This window comes from Chanos chanos, chromosome 2 (assembly GCF_902362185.1).
Source record: "Chanos chanos chromosome 2, fChaCha1.1, whole genome shotgun sequence".
In the NCBI taxonomy this organism is placed as follows: domain Eukaryota; kingdom Metazoa; phylum Chordata; class Actinopteri; order Gonorynchiformes; family Chanidae; genus Chanos; species Chanos chanos.
Genome location: NC_044496.1, coordinates 18,961,670 through 18,981,845, shown reverse-complemented (window position 1 = coordinate 18,981,845; position 20,176 = coordinate 18,961,670). Strand labels below are relative to the sequence as shown.

General features: G+C 40.2%; 1 protein-coding gene across 1 annotated transcript; it reads right to left on the bottom strand.

Annotated features, from left to right (window-relative positions):
* Positions 1 to 1,351: 1,351 nt before the first annotated feature.
* alx4a (ALX homeobox 4a) lies at positions 1,352 to 19,419 on the bottom strand. Its single transcript, XM_030766722.1, has 4 exons — positions 19,074 to 19,419; positions 7,375 to 7,688; positions 2,708 to 2,836; positions 1,352 to 1,669 (listed from the first exon to the last, which is right to left on the bottom strand). The coding sequence occupies exons 1-4, from the start codon at positions 19,417 to 19,419 to the stop codon at positions 1,352 to 1,354; spliced, it is 1,107 nt and encodes a 368-aa protein (XP_030622582.1).
* Positions 19,420 to 20,176: the final 757 nt, after the last annotated feature.

Here is a 20,176-nt window from a genome sequence, read left to right as displayed (position 1 = left end):
CTGCTTCACACAGAAACTGGGGCTGTTGTCCAAAACAGTTTTAGTGAAGAGACAGCAGTCACTGATGGTGAAATCTTGCCCTTTAAGTCTGGGTGCATTGCTACTGTTGTGTTATTCCTGGCTGTTGGACCCCGTCGGACCGGGCACATGTTTATCCTGTAAGATGAGGCAAGTGGATGGTTTCCTTTGCAGTCCCACTGCACCCACTGCTGGGAAAGTTACCTGTGGAAATGCCATGGGAGGAAATGGCAAGTCCACTTTAAATCACAGGGCCTGTCTCACTGCCACAGAGTTGTGCCTGGCTACTACTGCCGAGCCCTGTGACCTCAGACCCAGCAGGCCTGCTGTTCTCTTCTCCCAACGCTCCCATACAACTTCCCTGCTCTCCCCAGGCTGTGGCACTGCACGACCAACAAGCAAACATAACCCAGGCCTGTGACAACTGGTAGATCAACTCTGGCATAGAAATACTTTGAGCTACAGTACAGCTATGAATGTAGAACTTTGCAGAATGCAAAACACCGGATAAAACTGGTCATGTTAATCTACAGAGCATCCCATCAAATGTTATTACAGTGCAATTTTATAGACTGTGAGAAAGAGTCCTGTCTTTATGTAGGCCATGGAATTTTTTTTCCCCACTAGAGATATTCCTATAATGATCTCTTATTTCTAATGGAGGTATGCCCATGATTAAGATTAATTCTCAGGATCTTAATCCTGCCATGTAGTGGAAATTACATTGATACCAAGCAACTTCCTGGAATCCTTTCATGGAGAGGGAGAATTTAGGAATAGGACCCTGTGACAGAACAGGGATATGATGCTGGAAATGGGACCAGGAACAAGACTGATCTGCTCCATTAGATTTCTCTAATCATACAATTGTAACACTATTTGAAAGCAAGTACTTGCAAGGGCTTAGCATTATGTGTTATTTATAAATAATGAGTGTTTGTGAATCCACCAGCAAAAAGTTGCCTTTCAAGCACAACTAATACCAGCTTATTGTTTTTTTTTTTAATTGAACAGGCCTGTTTCTTGTTTTACTTCAACCCCCCCACCATTGAATCTCTGCAAATTTGTTTGATTAACTCAATGAAAGGCAGTCATCTCCCCATGTCTTTCCATTACAAGAGCATTTCACAGGGGTTTCATTTAAGCTTTTCTTGATCTCTGTCTGCTTCCTCTCTCCTTTTGTCCTTTGTCACACTTGCTGGTTGTTGTGGTGGCTCGTAACATTATTACAGAATCTTCTGCTCAGTGCTGCTTTTCAGACTGCCTCTTCTCTCTAATTGGTTAGGATATCTAGGGATGCTCAGGTATTTTGTGTTTTTTTTCCTTCAGAGCATCATGTAGCCCAGGAGATGGCTGCACTGTGTTCCTTGGCCTTCATGCGGAGTGTGGCGATGCTGGACGACTTGCGGTCTGGGTCCATGTTGAGATCGTAACCATTAATACCAGTGCTCATGCCTGGACTTCCAAAAAGACTGCCCATGTGTGTTTGTCCCATATGGCTTCCAGGACTGGGAACGCTGAGGAAGTCGGACACCCCACTGGCGGCGTGAGGATGAGGAGTCATACACGAAGTAACCGTGTCACAGGGCACGACACAACCGGGCACTGGAGACGCAGCACTGCTGCTGCCAATCCAGGAGGGGTTCTGGATCTACAACACAAAGAGGGGAGCCCAGCTTCAGTGCTTAGTGTAAAAATACAAAATATTTTTAATACAGTATATGGTATAATGCTTTATACAGTATACAGTAAATACGTCTTCCAAGGATGCACTTTGATACAGGTTCCCATGTGAAAGTCAGGGCAGCAGCAGTAACATTACACTTATGCATGGAAACTTGTATGTCACTTTTCTGGATTTCATGAGTTAAGGATAGTAGCTGAAGTTGATAGAACTGAAATCTCTGTTGACTCTTTGTGAAGAGATCCATCAAGCAGTTGGATAGAAAAGCTCATCTGGTTTTGTGTTGAGTAGAAGCTGCTTTCTCTCATTTTGAAGAGAAATGCCTCTCTCTCTCTCTCTCTCTCTCTCTGCACTCCCTCAAAACCCCCCAGACTGCTTGCACAGAGCAGCCTCCTCTGTTGAGTGAGTTGATAGGGGCAGTGCTGTGTTGCTGGGGCTGGGAGTCTGAGGGAGGGCTGCAGAGGGAGATGAAAGCCCTCTCGGGGAGATGCCACACATGTGCGCTGAGGTGCATTCCACAGCTGCAGACTCGTTCCCCAAAGAGCTGCCCCTGCCCTCCGACCCCGCCACAGATTCATAATAAATCCAGGGGATTCTCTGCTCTCCTGCAAGGGTGTGTCCTCCCTGCCACAGCCCTCAGCTGACCTGACTCCTGGGGCAGCGGAGCCTCCAGCTGAGAGCAGGGAGGGAAGGACACAGAGGTGGCTTCCTCTGGTCCTGGTACTCTGTCAGTTACTCACAAAGCTGCTATTCTATTGCATTTGACTTTTGATCCCTTACGTTATCGGTCCACCTATCAGCTTCAGTCATTCGGATAACGTGTCTCTATGTTGCCGCACGTGAGGCGTAAGGGTATTTTAAAATTTTAGTGGAGATAATATTTCTTAATTAGATGTCATTAAATCTCAACCAACATTTTCAACATAGAGCTGAAATACTGCTTCTTGGTTGTGACTGTGTCAGCAGCTTTACATCAGTAGTTGGCACATGTTGTGTTGACTGTACCTGTGCATAGTTCTCAGGGCGAGTGAGAAGAGGCAGCTCGTAGGCTGTAGAGAAGTGTGTCCGGACCTGTTGCATCTGGCCAAAACGCTCTCTCTTTCTCCACTTGGCTCTGCGATTCTGGAACCACACCTATTGGTGAGATATTAGCACAAAGTTAGATTGGTGGGTAAAAAAAAATCAGATTGCTACTTTGTTTTCATTAATTAAAAGGAAATGGTGTCAGCTGTTTCATAATTCTTTTTTTTTTTTTTGCACAAGAGCTTCTTTTTGCTAAACATGAGGCCATGTCATGACAACTTTTTAGTTTTCATTATTCATTTAATTACACATCAGATATTTCCAGTTAAATAATCTCATTATCTTGTCATTAATAATGATGGTCCATCAGTCACTTGTAACAGCCGTGATTTATTGACTCATTTGGGCAAATACAGTGCTCTGTAGACAAACTATAGTGCACAGAGTCTGAGTTAAACTGCTTGAGTTAGTGTGTCAGAGGGCTCAAGCAGGAAACCCTAGGGCTGTTGTAGAACCATGACTGGATTATTTTTCAGCATCGTTCCTGGAAAAAGTTCCATGAGCCCTTGCTGTTGTTTGATGTTTCGGGGAGCTGACAGACTGTGATTGCCTCCTCTGAGTTTCCCTCCAATCACAGCCATCAGCAGCAGCAGGAGGTTGGGAGGGGAGGCTGCCCTCGGCCCACGGAGGACAGGAACCCATGGGGCTAGGGGCCTCCAACAACTGTGACAACTCCAACTCCGCCAACACAGAGCTGTTTTGATGGATTGAGGTGACATTGTTTGTATTTTGGGGAATGTAAATCATAGTCTAAGTGATTCCACCACGAAAGTAACTGTAGTACAAATTGTGTTTAAGATTTGATTCTGACTTCAGTGGTAAAGAGTTGAGTTATTAACGCTTGAGTTTCTTGATTTTCTTGTTCTCTGTTGAGAAAATTAACATTTGGTGTTTTGCTGAAATTGTTGGATGCTATCTTGTAGATGTGATTAGCATAATATACTACAGACAAAGCTCTTTTATGGGTTTTAGTCTTGGAATCTGACAATTTTCCACTCTTTTTATCCTTGCTCTCCTCTGTATGGATCTGTCCATAGGAAAATAATCTTTTTCAAGAGGAATGTTGCTTGTTTTGTATTCTTGATTTGTCACAGAGTTTGCACTTAGCTCTGAGGATGAGCATTTGGTCAATCAGTCTGTGGTTTTTGGAGCCAGTGACAAGCAATTTTTGCTTTGGCAACTATGTTCCACCCTTCAGAGCCATTCCCCTACCCCCACCACACACACACGCGCGCGCACACACACGCGCGCGCGCACACACACACACACACACACACACATTTAAAATACAAGTGAAGTAATCAAGTACTCCATGTGATTCTTTGGGCTGACAAGGCAATCAACATGAAGACAAGAAGATGGGCTTTAATACAGACAATGTGGGAGAAGATCTTCATATGAGTTCTGAAAACAAAACGTTTACAGATCCCACAAGTCAAATTCACCCTCACTCCCTTTGTGCTTTAACTGGAGCAAGACAATTTTTGCATGACAAAAGTGTGTTGTAATTACCTTTGACAGTGGAGACTAAATCAGTTGTTTGTGAGAGCATTATTATGTTTAAATTACTAACGAAACCTCAGACAGTGATCTGAGTGGAGGTAAAGTTCCATATGGGCTTGACACGCTCTCTTTCAGTGAGAGAGAGGTCAGACAGAAGTCTAATCTCAGCAACTTGATGTTGCATATGTTATATTATCATGAACATCAGAATCGGTGAATATTATGCATTTGTAGAGCTTGACAACTTTGTCTGTTTTCTTTTTGGTTTTAAGGTATCTTTAGAGATGTTATGGAGTTCATGAGCTTGACTTCTATGCTCCATGACAAATTTTGATCTACATGTCCCTTCTGTCACCATAATGATACCAAGCATGAGTCACTGCGGAATTCTACAAAGATGTATCTGGAGAAATGTAAAAATGTGACACTTTATTCCACCAGTACAAGAGTGTATTACACAATTCATGAAAACGTTCTCTCTTTAGCCCTGTCTTTCACTTTTTTATCTTTCCACGTTTACTCTCGCTTGTTCCCTCTTTTTAAGTCTGAATAGACAAGTTGGGAAATTGAAAAGTGAGACGGGCGAAGGTTCAAACTGGAGCTTGTTTTCATTTTATGTTTAATTTCCTGACGCCTAAGCCCTCGGCTTTCCGACGCTGCCCCTCCAACCCCAGAGAGGCGTGCAGACAAGAGAGGCAAATTCACTCCCTCACTCCAGTCCTCTGCTCTCCTCAGGAGACAATGCACTGACGTGTAGTGTTTCTGCTCCTACCAAAGCCTGCTTTTGAAGCATAGCAGTGGAGAAAGGGAGGCTTAAGAAGTGGAGGAGTATAGTGCAGTCCTCTGGTGTTCCCTTTCCTTTCCTGTCTCTCTGTCTCTCTCTCCTTTCAGTGATGCTGCCAAGCACAAAGCAAAGGCTACCAACATGTACTATTTATTTACTTTCTTTTGATGAACATCAGAAAATACTTTTTTTTTCATGTTGGGAAATAATTTGTAGGTTTTGTGTGCGTGGTAGTGACAGAGTAATTGGTAAAGAAGTTGACAGCTAAAGCAGCTTAGAGGCTGATTATGGATCTTTATTTATGTTCCAGTACTGAGAGACAGAGAACAGAAACACTGAGCTCAGCCTGGCGGAAAAGGGAAAAGAGCAGCTTTGAAGTCAAGATCAGCTTTGAGGATTGATAGCCTGCCTCTGTTGTCACTCACGCTCACCTTTTTGTTTCCAATTTTTTTTTTCTGCTGTACTGTTGTGCAAAAAAGACAATAAAAAAAATCTCTTCCTATGTACGCATACAGATTGTCCCCAGAATATTCATTATCTGACAGCAATTTTGAAAGCATTTGTGTTTTAACGTCTGCTAAGCTTAATTAAAAAAAACTGAAGTAACAGTCAATATGTCAACAATGGCTAAACCAAAAGTCAGCAATAATGATTCTAAAACCACTCAGTTCTATCAGTTAGAGAGTGTTTGAATTAATTTGACTGCAGTTTGCTTTTCATGGTACTTTCTGTCTGTGTGCTTTGGTCTGTAAACTCCTTTTAGCTTAACAGTGTGTGTTCTCTCTCCACATCAAGTAACGCTGAGACTTGAAACAGTGAACCTCTAGTTTGAGGTGATGTTTTCAAAGCCCTTAACCTTTGGCCTAGGCCAACACCAGAGCTAAATGTTGAGCCCTGCCCTTGAAACTGAAAAATAATGATGATGACAATGATGACAGTACTATCATGATTGGTGATACTACAGCTACTATCACTACTACTACTACCACTACTACGACTATTACTGCTACTCCTCCTACTATTGCTACTACTACTCCTACTCCTACTACTACTGCTACTCCTACTACTGCCAATACTGCTACTCCTACTACTACTGCTAATCGTACTACTGCCAATACTGCTACTCCTACTACTACTGCTAAAATAATAATAATAATAACTTGACTGATCTTTACAATTGACACAACTGATCTTTATGAAAATTTATCAAAGTAATACCAAAGGCATTTTGATCTTCACTATTTTTTATACAATATTTTATACATTTAGGTTTATACCACTGTGATAATAAATTTCTAGTGAAGACATTATTGCTTATTAAATTACAATATAACACTAATGTTAAATCTGATGAAGCACAAGTCCTCATGTAGATGCTATTTAATTTATTCTGTCTTTCTGCAAAAGATGTTTTAGGTCACTCTTAAATAATTCATTTTTGATGGTCTTATTCATTTATAGGATATTATAACAGTTTTAAAACAATTAAAGGCCATTGAGAACTTTACAGAAGATTAAGTTTTACCAGAGCTCCAGAGTCTCTAGTACAACTCACAAGGAAGAGGCAAATGTGATTCTGTGGATCACCCCTTTTAATGTATTATAACTTCTCTTTTTTTAGCCATGTCTGGTCCTACTGAGCCTCATGCATGGATGTGGGTTTCAGCACATGTTAAACCCTCAGGCCAGGTTCTCTCACCTACCCTTGAGAGCAGGGAGGGACACATTCTTTCCTGAGCAGAACATTAATGAAAGACAAACAGTGTAAATCCAGGGGTTCTTAGTAAAGCGTGCGTGTTGGGTTGGGCCAAAGGGCTCTCGCTGTCTGTCCATCAGCCCTGGAATGCAGCAGTAGTCGTAGAAGGATTATATGCAAATGGAGTTTGGGGGGAGTGAAAGATTATGATTTCAGAAGCCAAGCATGGTTTAGCAGAGCAGGGTTCAGAAGTTCAGTCCCAAAAGCCATGGAACTGACATTTCCCTACATATATTGAAAGTTGTCTTTTCTGCTAACACAAGAGTCATTCACATTTGCTCTGTCCTGCCATGGTTAATATTTGATAGGCCTTGAAATTGCAGCTCACTCCTCCAACTTTTATATAAATCATCATTATCCCGTTACACAGTGTGCTCTTTACAGGTGCCCTATTTCAATTATTCCACAAAATTACAAAATTAGCATCAGTAAGATGGAGGTATTTTCCCAAACCGTTAAAATGACCAATGATTGACATGACTGACATTGATATTTATGTCCCTGGTGTACGTGGACAGGCATATTGTGAAGGATCATATTTCTTACCTGCACTCGAGCCTCAGTTAGATCAGTCCTCAGTGCAAGCTGCTCTCTAGCATACACATCTGGGTAGTGTGTCTTCTGGAAAACCTTCTCCAGCTCCTCTAACTGGTAGCTGGTGAAGGTTGTGCGGTTGCGCCTCTTCTTGCCCTTGTTGCTCTCTCCCTCACCTTTGTCGAGGGGAGAGGCCAGCTCTGAGCTTGGGCGCTCCTGAGGACCCTTCACACCTGGCTCCTTCACGTTGAGGTAGCTCCCATCCATCCCTGCAGGATCAGCGTTCTGAGGCAACTCTGAGTCTGTCAGCCCTGTACTGTCTTTACCTGGTAAAGAAAAAAACAGGGATTGAAAAGCAGTTTGAGCATCAATGTAAATCTAGACTAAATGACAAAACAATGCAATGACAAAACAGAGTTGAGTAAAAAATCATGGATAACTTGTACAACCTGGGATGGGCATCATACTGAAAGACTGTAATTTTGATGATTTCAACACGATGTGTATACCACGTAATTATTGCTATACTTGTAGCGACATTTCTATAGTCTTTCTTTTGTGCTGTTGCATAACATTAGAGAGGTTTGTGATGGGTCAGCTCTCTGCCTGGAGCGAGAGTCTGAAAGACTGTGGCTTTGTGTAATCTCTAAGCATGTCTGACTCGCTGCAAGAACGGCTGCCAGTCTCAGCTCATAAATCAAGTGCTTATGTGAAACAGACACCCTGGCTGTAATTGCAGACTGATAGAAAATTGCAGGTTTCTCGCTGCTGTGCCCTGGTCCAACCCAGAACATCAGATTTGTTGAGGAACTATGGCTTGTGATCTGTGTATAGTCTGAGGCATGGGTGCAAACCCGGAGCAAGATGGACAATGGGGCCAGACAAAACCAGCAACAAAACTCAAAATGGTAATTTTCTGTGTCAACCCAATGAAAACACACAGCAGCTTAACTATGAAAACCCGTTCAAGCTGTCACTAAAAAGTTCACTTGAATAATCTCAACTTGTAAACTCTCTGTATGTCTGCGAGTCCTTTCATTTTTTGTAATGGTCATGGAAAAATGTTTCTTCATAAATTATGCTGCTCATTACTCTTTGTGCAATGGACCGACATGCAATCTGTAGCTAACAGATAAAAGGTTTTGCTAAGGCTTTTCCTTTGGGCATGTACCCTATAAACCTTGGGAGCAATGTCTCACTCCTGGTTACAGAAACAGAAGGTTATTTTTAGGAACTCACGAGTGCTCAGATGTACTCATTTTCTCATCTAAAGCTTTGGTAAAGCCTTCTCAGGTTAGACCTGAGTGAATGATCTATGGACACAAGCCTCTGGCACATATATAGGTATCAGTGCAACAGGACTCCACTTTGGTTAATGCGTGAGCAAGGTGAGAACCTGTAAGTCCTACAAGTCATAGATTTCTCCTTTTAAGGGTTTCTCACAGGGACTGGTAACCTTACCAACTCTTTTACTCACTGCAATGCACAGATACACACTAGCACTTGACTGTCCTATTGTCAGGGGAATTTCACTATAATGCTGTACCCATTAAAAATTCAAGTCCCTTTTTATATCAAACATGCTTTACTCATGGACCATGAGGCAGGTGTGGCCTGCTTACATTTAGACACCTTACTTTAGCAACCATCTTTTTCCTGTGTTGATCGAGACAAAGTAAAGATTTTTGTAAGATGGAAACAAAGGTAAAGCCCTGAAGCTTAGTAAATTTGCAAATCTAATAATAAATCAGCCTGGATACCCTCTGCAATCTACTGCAGGCTGTGTGAGTATTCCCTGGTTATGGATATCCCACTGTTTTTCTGATCTGGGCACAGTGCTCTCATCTTTGGTGGATATGAAACCAGGCCTAGAGTTGTAATGACTCCCATATTGCCTTCTCTCCTGCACCCACACATATTGAGAAATTAGTGTGTGTGTGTTGGGGAGGGGGGACATATTTTAGTTAGACATAAATATTTTGGGCTTGTACCTTCAGATGCTTTGTGCCTGTGGCCCTCATATGGGAAGACTGTTGGACTGTTTGAAATTTAAAGCTTTGCGATCAAAGGTTCTTGCTTATACCTTGTGTCATCCATGGGTTTTGACTGATGCAAGATATTGTGACAGTCTTTTGCTTGTTCTCCATGATTCAGCCATGCTGTAAGGTTCTCTGTTGACCAAGGTGAATAGCAGTTGGCCGCTGTGGGACCTCCACCATATGGAACCGTAACATGACCTTGTTGCAAGGCTGCGAGTCTCAATGGCATTTTTTTTTCTGTCAGAAAGTTGTGGAGGGAGTTTTGCTTGTGGACTGTAGTAAAGAATGATCCTACTGTTAATCTTGCTTGAGACACCAATAGCCCATGATTTTCCCTTTACTCAACTCAGACCAAAACTAGAGACATCAATGTTCCCAAAGTTGACTGGCAGCAATAAATCAAATGTGATGATCTTTAGTCCTATCACTAAGAGCATGATAATTTATGGATGGTCATTATACAGTGCTTGTACACTGAAAATATTAAGCTGATACACATAACTTTTATTACAGTTAGACAAATAAATGAAGCATTTTTTTCCCTGAACTGACCACAAGACCATTATCATATTTTTGAGTCGTAATGATTTGGCATTGTTCGTGTTGGTCATCTATCATGACTTGATGTGCATCTTTTATAAACTGGGCCTGTGAAGCAAGATAACGTTGTAAGAAATGTCACCTGTTCATACCATGCTTCTCAATTTACTGTACACCCACTCAATTTACTGTACACCATTTTTCTATGTACCCGTGCTTTATACTTGAATTATTGCAACTCTTTTTTCAGTCCTCTGGCAGTGTTCAAAAAGTTGATGACTAATCTGTTGCTACCTTCAATTAAATTCCCACAGAAGTTCTGTGTGACATCTTGCATTCGGCTATCTCTTTTAGATAACAGAGCCATCAAACGCTTTTACTTGGGATCCAAGTCTACACGTCAGTTCCAATTACTGTTCTCCTGCTGTGAAAGAGAAGTCTGGAGTTAACTGGTTTTCTTTTTCTAAGTCAACTCCATGTAGCAAGGGTCACACTGTATCTAGATGGATCGCTGAACTGTCACTGAAATGTCTATGGTTCTTCCGCAGGATTGTATCAGACAACTGGGCTTCATGGTGGCTCAGTGGTTAGCACTGTTGCCTCACAGCAAGAAGGCCCTGGATTTGAATCCTGGCCATCCCAGGTCCTTTCTGAGGTTCTTCCTGTGTTTGCATGGGTTTCCTCCGGGTGCTCCGGTTTCCTCCCACAACAAAGACGTGCATGCGAGAATTAGTACTCCTGTAAGTAACCTTGACCAAGGCACTGGCAAAAAGACCTAGAGTTGGTACCACTGCTCTTAGCTCATAGTGTGTGTGTGTGCTCACTAGTGTTAGGATGGGTTAAATGCAGAGGCTACATTTCACTGCCCAGTGTGTGTGTGTGTGTGAGACAAATAAAGTTCTTCTTGTTGTTCTTGTTCTTGTTCTTGTTCTTGTTCTTGTTCTTCTTCTTCTTCTTCTTCTTCTTCTTCTTCTTCTTCTTCTTCTTCTTCAACAACAACTTGAGGTGGTTGGTGTGAGGGTGGGAAGACAAGCTGAGGAGGGAGTTCACCTCTAGGTTAGGAGAGGTTGAGGTTCAGCTCAGAGACTAATTGGCAGTTTAACCTGACTGGATTCACACCTGCCTGCATAGCAAGAATGGGGCTTGTAAAGACATTTTACAGGCTCTATGTTTACCTCAATGAAGAATGACTTAAAATGAGTCAGTATTTGCCAGTAAGTTGCATAGAAAGGGCACCATTTATATTTTCATAATACATGCATGAGTGACTCAGACAGTGGTTCCAGACTTAAAGAGCTGCCTTGCGTGGAATAAGAGACGCCAATGGCTCCTGGCTTGTAAGATGTCATTGCTAGACTGCTTGAGTTAGAAGAGTCACGTCTTTACAAGGGGCAGCCATTTAGTCCGAGTTGAAAACGGGGAAATACATCAAAGTGTAATTTAACTAGCTGTAAAGCAGTAGGGCATCCCCTGTGCTTTTTATGGAATCTGATGGGTAGGGTCAGCAGCAGGCAAATAAAAGAAACACTCTAATTTAGGCACCCAAGAGATTCTGTGAAGCGTTAATTGCAAAACATTCCAGAACCGAAAGAAAGTTTTAATAGTAAATGACATAAATTAGACACGAGACATGTGTATTCAATTCATGTTTAGTGCTTATTTTGACAGCAGTCAGAGTGTAAAGTATATGTGTAGTGACTGTTTGTTCACCTAAGAAGTTATTTGGATGTCTAATCTGGTTTGTTTTATGTTATTACAGCACATATTGCGTTACAATAGACAACGTGGTGCTCTGAAGCTTTTGCTTGCCAAGGAGTCTACACTTCTCTCCTATTTTCAGTTATCCACACAGCTTTCGCGGCTACACCAGCATGACTATCTGTATTTAACTCCTTGCCATTTGCAAAGCAAACAAACAAACGAGCAAACAAACAAACAAACAATTGTCTGTCTAAGGGCAGTTGAGCAATGACAGCCATGATGAATCTGGCCTGTATTCTAAACAGAGCTGAACTACAAAACCAAAGCAGAATAAAACTTTGCTAGCTTTGTGTTGTGTCTCAGTCCTATGACAAATGTTTTCCTCACAAAAAATTGGGTTCGTTCTTGTTTTAACATTATTTTTGTCATACTAAGGCAACACAACTGCAGCAGCACTATTTGAGTGAAAGGAAAAAGCTTGATCTCAGCAGGTGCTGAATGGATAAGCACAGTAGTGAGAATCTGATAGTTATCCACTGAGAAGTCCAAACTCTCTGACAGTTCTGAGTCAAGATTTATCCCACCAGGCTGCAGCAAAAAGCACATGCTGTGTGCAAAAACACAGCGTTTCCTTATAGCCTCAACTTAAGATAAATCACTGCTCATTCAACTCAAATGTTTCAGAAAGCAGAATCTGAAAAGAACTGAACAAGAGAATGTGAGCAGTAAAAAGCAAGTGGTTCCTCTTCACTGATAAACAGAAATATTAAATATATCACCCTGTTTGATTAGTGACTCCTGTAGCTCTTTCTTCTGATTACATTTGGTAGTTTGATCAAAAATAAAAGGGTTAGTTCACACCGTGACAAGTGAATTTCAGCTGTGATATTCTTTGGAGCATCTGATATAAAAACAGAGTTAAAGAGGGAGTTTTTAAAAAGCGGCATGTGTGCTGCAGTGATCGCACAAAACAAACATTTTTACAACTGAATTTTGTATAGCTGCATTGCTTCTCCTGTTCTGTCCTCTGCCAGTTTTCATTTGTTTCCTCATCCTTTGGTAAAGTCCGGAATATCATGGGCGGTGTATAAAACCACAGTTAAGCAATGGATCTTTTACGAGTGTAATGGAATGCTATAATAAAAGGCAGAAGATGATCAATGTCTTCTGAGTTAGTGGCAGAATCCAGTCAACAAGAGGCTGGAACCAGGAACCCGCCTCAACAGACTGCTCATGACTTTAAGAGGGTATAGTTAATTTAAACTTGAAAACAACCAAGAAAGAAATATTGTTTAGGCTAGTACAATTGCCATCGATCAGAGTTAACACTACATTAATTTATGTATTTATATGGTAACAACCTCAACTGAAACGAACCCCAGCACATACCTCTTTTTTGTTAGATGCACCAAATGACTACAGAAGTAATTTACTAAAGAGGCTGACTTCATGAAGACCGACTGAATGAACAAGCTAGCAGTGTGGTGAGGAAAAATATAAGCTGGCCAGTAAAGAGACACTTGTTTCTTGTCACCTCTCTTCATATCAACAATCTACAAACATGTGCTTTAGTCCTTCAGGTTGAAGAGCAATTCTGTGACTGGAATAAACTATGCTCTGACTGTGTCAATCAGGAAACATTCTCTTAAAAAAACAAAACAAAACACTGAAATAAAAAAGTCAAATGAAAGCTTGTGTTTTCCCTTAAACATGATGTAATTTTCTGAAGAGTTTAAATATTCATGCTGACACTGTATGTGTGAAGTTAAAGAAAACAATATATACTTTCAAACAATTAAACAATAAAATAATTTCCCGGTGAGGATATTCATATTTCACTAGAATGATCCCTCCATGGACTCTCCTTCTGAAACACATTCAGTGTTTTTCATCTCAAATTTGGTGATTATTTAGAAAGGATACTTTAAATAAACGCAGCCCAGTGGAATTATTGTTAAAAATAATTTTTGTTTTGCTTGGGGTAACTCATTCATCAGTCATTAACTCAGTCATTGAAGATATTGCTGCAGCTGGGTCTTGGGACTACACTGTTAATCTATCAACCTATCCTCTCTTTAATTCAAGAAGCTGTACTTAAAAAAAAAAACATTTGAATAATCCCAAGTTACTAACCTCTCATGTCACCTTGGTTACCAGATTCACCATGAACCAAAGAGGCTGAACCTTACTGTATTATGTTTTCAAGTGTGGACCATGGGACACCAAGACAGTGGCAACCAAGAGCAAGAAGAAGATAGCTGTAGTCCCAGTCACAGCTGTCACAGCTGTGTTATGTGGTGGTGGCAGGAAAGTGTTGTTGCCTCCAATCGGATTCAAAAGATTCAAAGCAATTCACTTTGAAGGACAGTGTTGTACATACCCATCAATATCTGCAGATGTCTTACATCATATCCATCAAAAAACAAAATCTTAAAGAGGGCATTCTTTGAAATATTTGATATGCATGTAATAATTTCTTGTTCAAAGAGGTCTATGACACAAAGAACTAGAGGAAAGTTTCTAGCAGTCAGAGGGTTGTTGGAAACCTTCCAAAAATTGAGACATGGCTTCAGATTCTCCCCTACCTGCTGTAAAGATTTCTGTGCTTTGGCCTGACATCCAACCAAGCCATGTGCTGGCCTTAGAAACATGCAGCACTAAAAAGAACACAATGTCCAAAAATGGCAAGATTTTTCATTTTCTCTGACTCCAAACTCAATACTGTGTGACTAATCTGGAGTGGCAATACTTCATAAAGATAAAAAGATAAGTTCAATGCAGTCTTGGTTATTTAAGTATATGGGTATCTCAGTTGATTGTAACAGCTTTATCGAGAGTTTTCAAAGCAATCATTTACATTGTACGTCAAATGTATGTCAACCATTTGCGCCGTATGTTTTGTAAGGCTATTACTGCATGGACTTTGCAGTGATGTGATGCAATACACAGTTGTAGCAAGGCAGCGAGAGCTTGGTTAGATAACAACATGGAGACCTCGTCTTAGATCTCCTCCACCCTTATCCCTTCCTATGAATTTCCACCGCCAGTGAAAGCCAAGTACTAAACAATTTGAGATCCTTTGCTTAGAGCAATATATTTTGTTAAACATCTCTCTGAACTTTACTGCCAGGCTTGAGTTTCACATAATAGATTGGTCTTTGCTTCGGTTGCACAATCATATGAATGGTTAAGAATGTCAAGCTGTAAGTGTTGGCTGTGATTCTGTACTATACAGTATGGTACTTCAGTGAAGAAATGCATAGTGTGCATAGCCTATACAGAAATAAATGCAGAAAATACTTCCAGGAGTAGTTCTATCTTCCATAGAGGAAACGTTCACTCAGATACTTTGATATGATATTGATACACAAGTCTATGGAAACATTTTCTAGGCTTTCATGAATGTTGCTTTTGTGTTAAGAAAGAATGCATGGACAGTGCTGTGTAGATTACATTATGACAGCAAATTATTTTCAAGCTGCATCTATTGAAACAGTTCTACTGCTCTCACATCTGAACTGTATCTCTGTTTTAAACTCCATGGAAATGTCTTTGTAAACATTTTAACACATGCAGCAACATTTGTAATTTGCTCACCTCATACTGAAATCTGCAAAAATGCATTTCAATCGCTCTCTCATTTGAACTCAAACTCAAACTAAATATTCTATTGGTGACACATTGTGTCTATTTTTTGGAGGTATTTGTTAATTAAGGTTTCTTCTTGACATTTTAGGGACTCCCTGTGGTTTTTGGCATAGTCTTTAAAAGAATGAAAAATAACTAGGGAGACTTGGTAATGTACATCTGACATGGATTAATGACAGAGGTCTCCTGTAGTGCTGGGACATTCCAGCCCTCTTTTCAATGTTTGTTGTACCCCTTCCAGTAGTGTGAGCAAATTAGATAACAATATATCTATTATCAATACTGACCGCTGACCACCAGTGATACTGATAACTTTTTTTGTGGGTTGAGTAGATTGTGACAATGAGATGTTTACATTCATCATCATCATCATCATCATCATCATCATTATTATTATTATTATTATTATTATTATTATCATCATTATCATTATTATTATTATTATTAGTAGTAGTAGTAGTAGTAGTAGTGGTGGTGGTGCTGGTGCTGCTGCTGCTGGTGGTAGAAGTTGTCTAAGTAGTCTGACAATGTAATTAGTAGTGAGACCCCCACTAACTTGGATTACTTCTGTGGTATCTCTTTGTCACAGTACTTTTTGATCCGCTTCTAACCAGTGGATGCTGGAGTCTTCTAGAAACATAGCTCATTATCTCCAACTCATGGCATTTACACCTGAATATTATTTACAATGTCTCCATGCAATAAATACCTAGTAAGAATGAATATATTTGTGTATTTTTTGTGCTTTAAGGGAAATAGTTCTACATTTGGCCCCGTACAGGTTCTGAATAAATGGACAGCCTATTTTCAGTGTAACTATGATTACGATACTTACTAAAATTTGACCAAATCTGAGAATGGCAAGATCTAATAAACTGTCGAACACTACAATGAAATAATGAAATAATTAGACTTATGTTTGACCATCAATGATAAAATACTATTTCTGTCTTTGTCTGATGACTCGGGGATGTCACCCTCATATCGTATCTGAGAGGAAACTCCGAATCTTGGCTCATTGAGCAGTAGTGCAGTGAGTCATATTCCATTTTATTTGTGCAGCGAAGAATCAATCCCAATTTAAGTCCAATTTAGATTTATAAGATCACACGAACTTCCTCCGCCGATTTGTCAAAAATGAATGTATTTTTTAAAAAGAAAAGTCAAATAAATTATTTTTGTAATCGATTGAAATGATTTCGGCTGTCAATTTTGTCTTAGGTTTACTGTTTTAATTTCTTCATTTGGTCGTAATTGATATTTAGGCTCATTAACCCAACTCATTAACCCAATTTAAATCAGTTGGTCAAGCTGCGTTCCTGTTTTTAGTTCTAATAATAATAATAATAATAATAATAATAATAATAATAATAATAATAATAATAATAAAAATTCGATAACTTTGTCCTCGATTTTTTTTTACTTGTTTTCGTCATGCTCTCATTTCTCCGATCACTTCTCCCGAATGAACGTTCGCAAACCTCCTTCCCTGCTTTCGAATGCCTAACCAACACCTTGTAGAAGAGTGGGGTTAACAGTTGATAAAATCGAATGAAATCGTTTGTAGGTTTACATGAGAGCTATTCTGGGATTTCTGTGGGTTTGGGGAAATTAATCCATTCCTCATTTGAATTATTCGAATAATTTTATAATGATGGCCTAATACCACAGTCTCCAAAGCCGCAACCTAATTAGTGATTTATTCAATCACCCCTCAGCCGAAATATGACTTTCCAAACCAAAGAGTGTGACCCTAAGGTAGACCCTTAGACCCGTCTGTTTTGTCAGTGATCATCCAATTGCCTGAATGCAGTCATTAACATGGGAATATTTGCCTCAATTTATGGCCAAAGAAGGAGTTTAAAGTTCATGAGGGGGTAGCTTTATAGTAGCTGGAAATGCCCCCAATGATATCTCAACAACACATGAAATATGTTTCTTCGGGCCAGATGTAACGGTATAAAACTTTCTTTTAAATTGCCATTGTTCTACATGTGCATGGCAAATGGCAGCGGCCCTCACCCGGACACAAGACTGCTTAAAATTTAGTGTTTAACATCAGAAGGATTCTAAGTTTCCGAATATGGCACATAAACACAGCATATCTTTGGAATTCCAGTGTGGCGATGGACGTGACAGGATAAAAAATATTTTTTTTTAGAAAAGACCAAAGTTAGTTCAAATGATTCGGAGCGAAATATCCTTTTTCATTCTAACTTGCTATCCGTTAACAAATAAGTGGGCATCAGCAATGAAGTTTTATTGCCTTGTCAAAGCACAGAGTATTCCAAGTACACGTCTTCAAATTCAGTTTATTTGCCGCTGTTTATATAACTTAATTTTGCGATTGTTTGACTTGTCCCTCCCAAGCGTTACAAGTAATATTTGTGGTTATCATTATATCGCACTCCGATGCCGTACGATTTATTCGGATTATCTGAAACGTCTGCACATTTTAAGCTCATTTGGACCTTAAAACATACATAGTTCCCCTTGCTCTCAGTCATGAATTACTTTATATTACTTGATTGCGAGTGCTTTTAAAGGCCTCTTTGTTGTTTTAGATAGTAATTTTATGGGCAATTTGTTCGGAGAGGTTCAGGCCAAACGTTCGCATTCCGGTGAAATTTATAGCTGTGAAGCTTGGCTTTCCTGCTCCCAGGATGCTTTCCTGATGGACGACATTTTAGGTATTTTTCATCGATAAAAGAATCGGTGAATATCCCGGCCCCTTCGTTTCCCTCAAGCATCTCCCTTAACAGCACCTCGACGTTTGTCAGTTGCCTACAGCATACGCACGTCCGATAACTGAAGTAGCCTAATTCAAATCCCCTCGTATGTTAGAACTTAAGACTATTATCGATGAAAAAGCCAGGTGATATGCATGCCCTTGTTATTCTATAGTTACAATTCTGCGAAAAGAACAGAGCGCGAAAGAGTATTAAAAGGTACATGCGTATATGCCTCATGCCTCTTCTTGCGAGACGCACGCGTAGCTGCCTGCGTGGCTGCAAAGTCGATCGATGTTCTTTTAACTTAACTTTGCATTTTCTTATATAGAGACATTTGTAAATTATGTCATGCTGAAAGGAAATGAAACATATCTTGAAATGATGTTGTAGTCATTTTTAAACTGTGCCATCAAGTTGTATTATTAAAAATAATCTAACGATCAAGCAGTATGTCTTTAACGCCATTAAATGAGGAAAAATCGAATACTGTGGTCTATCTGAAAACGTGATAATTCAATTGTCCGATTCAGCCCTAATATTGCGGATTGTAATGCAGATTATCGCATTAAATATAATTTAATTGGATCGTCAAAGGGAAAATTGAATAGTTGGTGAGGTTATGCCTCTTCGTAATTGTATTACTGGGGTTGTTAGGAAAGTAATATTGGTAGTAAGTTGTCAAGTCCAGCGCATTCAGTTTTTTAAGTCCTCGAGGAGTGACAATTGCTTTGATGTGATTACCGATATTACAAGACGAATAACAGCCAGAATGTCCGGACCGCCTGAGAACGACACTCACTGTTTCTTATTCTCCCTTGAAGAACGCTTGAAAAGGGGTTTTCCGTAATGGAATACACGTCGAGGATACGAGACAAATTTGGAAGAAATGACAGCTGTTCAGATTCAGCCGCATAGCTAGACGAACATGGTTTCTCTTGAAAATAGTTGGATATCACACAACAGAGGTATAGCCTACACAAACAATATGAGATGCTTTGCCGCGACCCTGATGAGAGATAAAAAAGGTACATATACTTTGTTCGAAACTCACCATAACACGAGAGAAGACCCCCGTTGTGTCCGCTTTCTTGATGGAGTTTGCTGCCTTCGGGGGGAGTTTTGCAAGAAGACCTCTGCATGAAGAGGTGGTATTTGTTAAAGGTGCCTTCCCCAGCAGTGGCATCCAATGACTGGCATTCCTGTTGGAACGGGCTCCGAGACTTTTCTCCGTAGCCCTGACCTTTGTTGGTCAGGAAAGTGGGACTGTATTTGGTGTCACTCGCTTGTAATGTCCTAAAAGGGTTCGCTTGGTGATCCCTACCTTGCGGTGCTGATGGGCTATAATATGAATCCATGGATGTCATATCACAGTATGAAACACACGTCTCAGCGTTCATTCCTGAAAAAAGTTACGGGGAGGAAAACGTTCCAAAGTTTTTTTTTCCTTTCTTTCCTATTTGGAGAGCAGAGTAAGCAGATACTCTCACCCTCTTTCCCTCTTCCTCATAGGAGCGAACACACACACTCACACACGCATACGTACACATGTACTGGCGCAGCAGCTGGGTTTGGTTATAAAATGATTCAGATGTTTTCCAGAGACAACTAGATGACCAAAAGCTAAAAAAGCCCTGTCAAGGTTTAAATGAGTAACAAAAATGCGTCTTTCCCGAGAAGATGCAACCCAGATCTCTCCACTATATGCTACCCAGAGCTCTCCGGACACTGAGTCAAGACCTCTCTTCAGTTATTATGTAGATGAAATGAATGGGTGAGGTCAGACCTTTGCTTAGAAGAAAAAAATGTTTTGTTGGAAATATGTGGGGGGACTTAACACATGACATTAATGTAATTAGGATATGAACATATATCTGATTGGATGTGAAGGGCAACACAGGGAGAACAATTTAATGGTTGATTCGCAACGGTTTGTCAAGAAGGCTTTTGGTCCAAATGGAAAAAGGTTACAGGGCATTGATATGTGTCAACAAATTTAACATAGCTGCTTCACTGAAGTCTCTTATTTGTGAGACTGAAGAACACATTGGTCTAAATGTTGGCTGCTTTTGGTCAGTTTTCATAGTATGTTTTTAGCGCGTTTGGTCACCATGATAGGTATAACCCCAATCCAAATGCGATCATTTATCTTTGTCA

Excerpts from the sequence above, each read along its gene's own strand:
- alx4a (XM_030766722.1), bottom strand. The coding sequence starts at position 19,419 with ATGAACGCTGAGACGTGTGTTTCATACTGTGATATGACATCCATGGAT. Across the intron at positions 7,689-19,073 it reads GGGTCTTCTCTCGTGTTATG|GTAAAGACAGTACAGGGCTG; the intron begins GTGAGTTTCGAA and ends TTTCTTTACCAG. Across the intron at positions 2,837-7,374 it reads TAACTGAGGCTCGAGTGCAG|GTGTGGTTCCAGAATCGCAG; the intron begins GTAAGAAATATG and ends TCTCACCAATAG.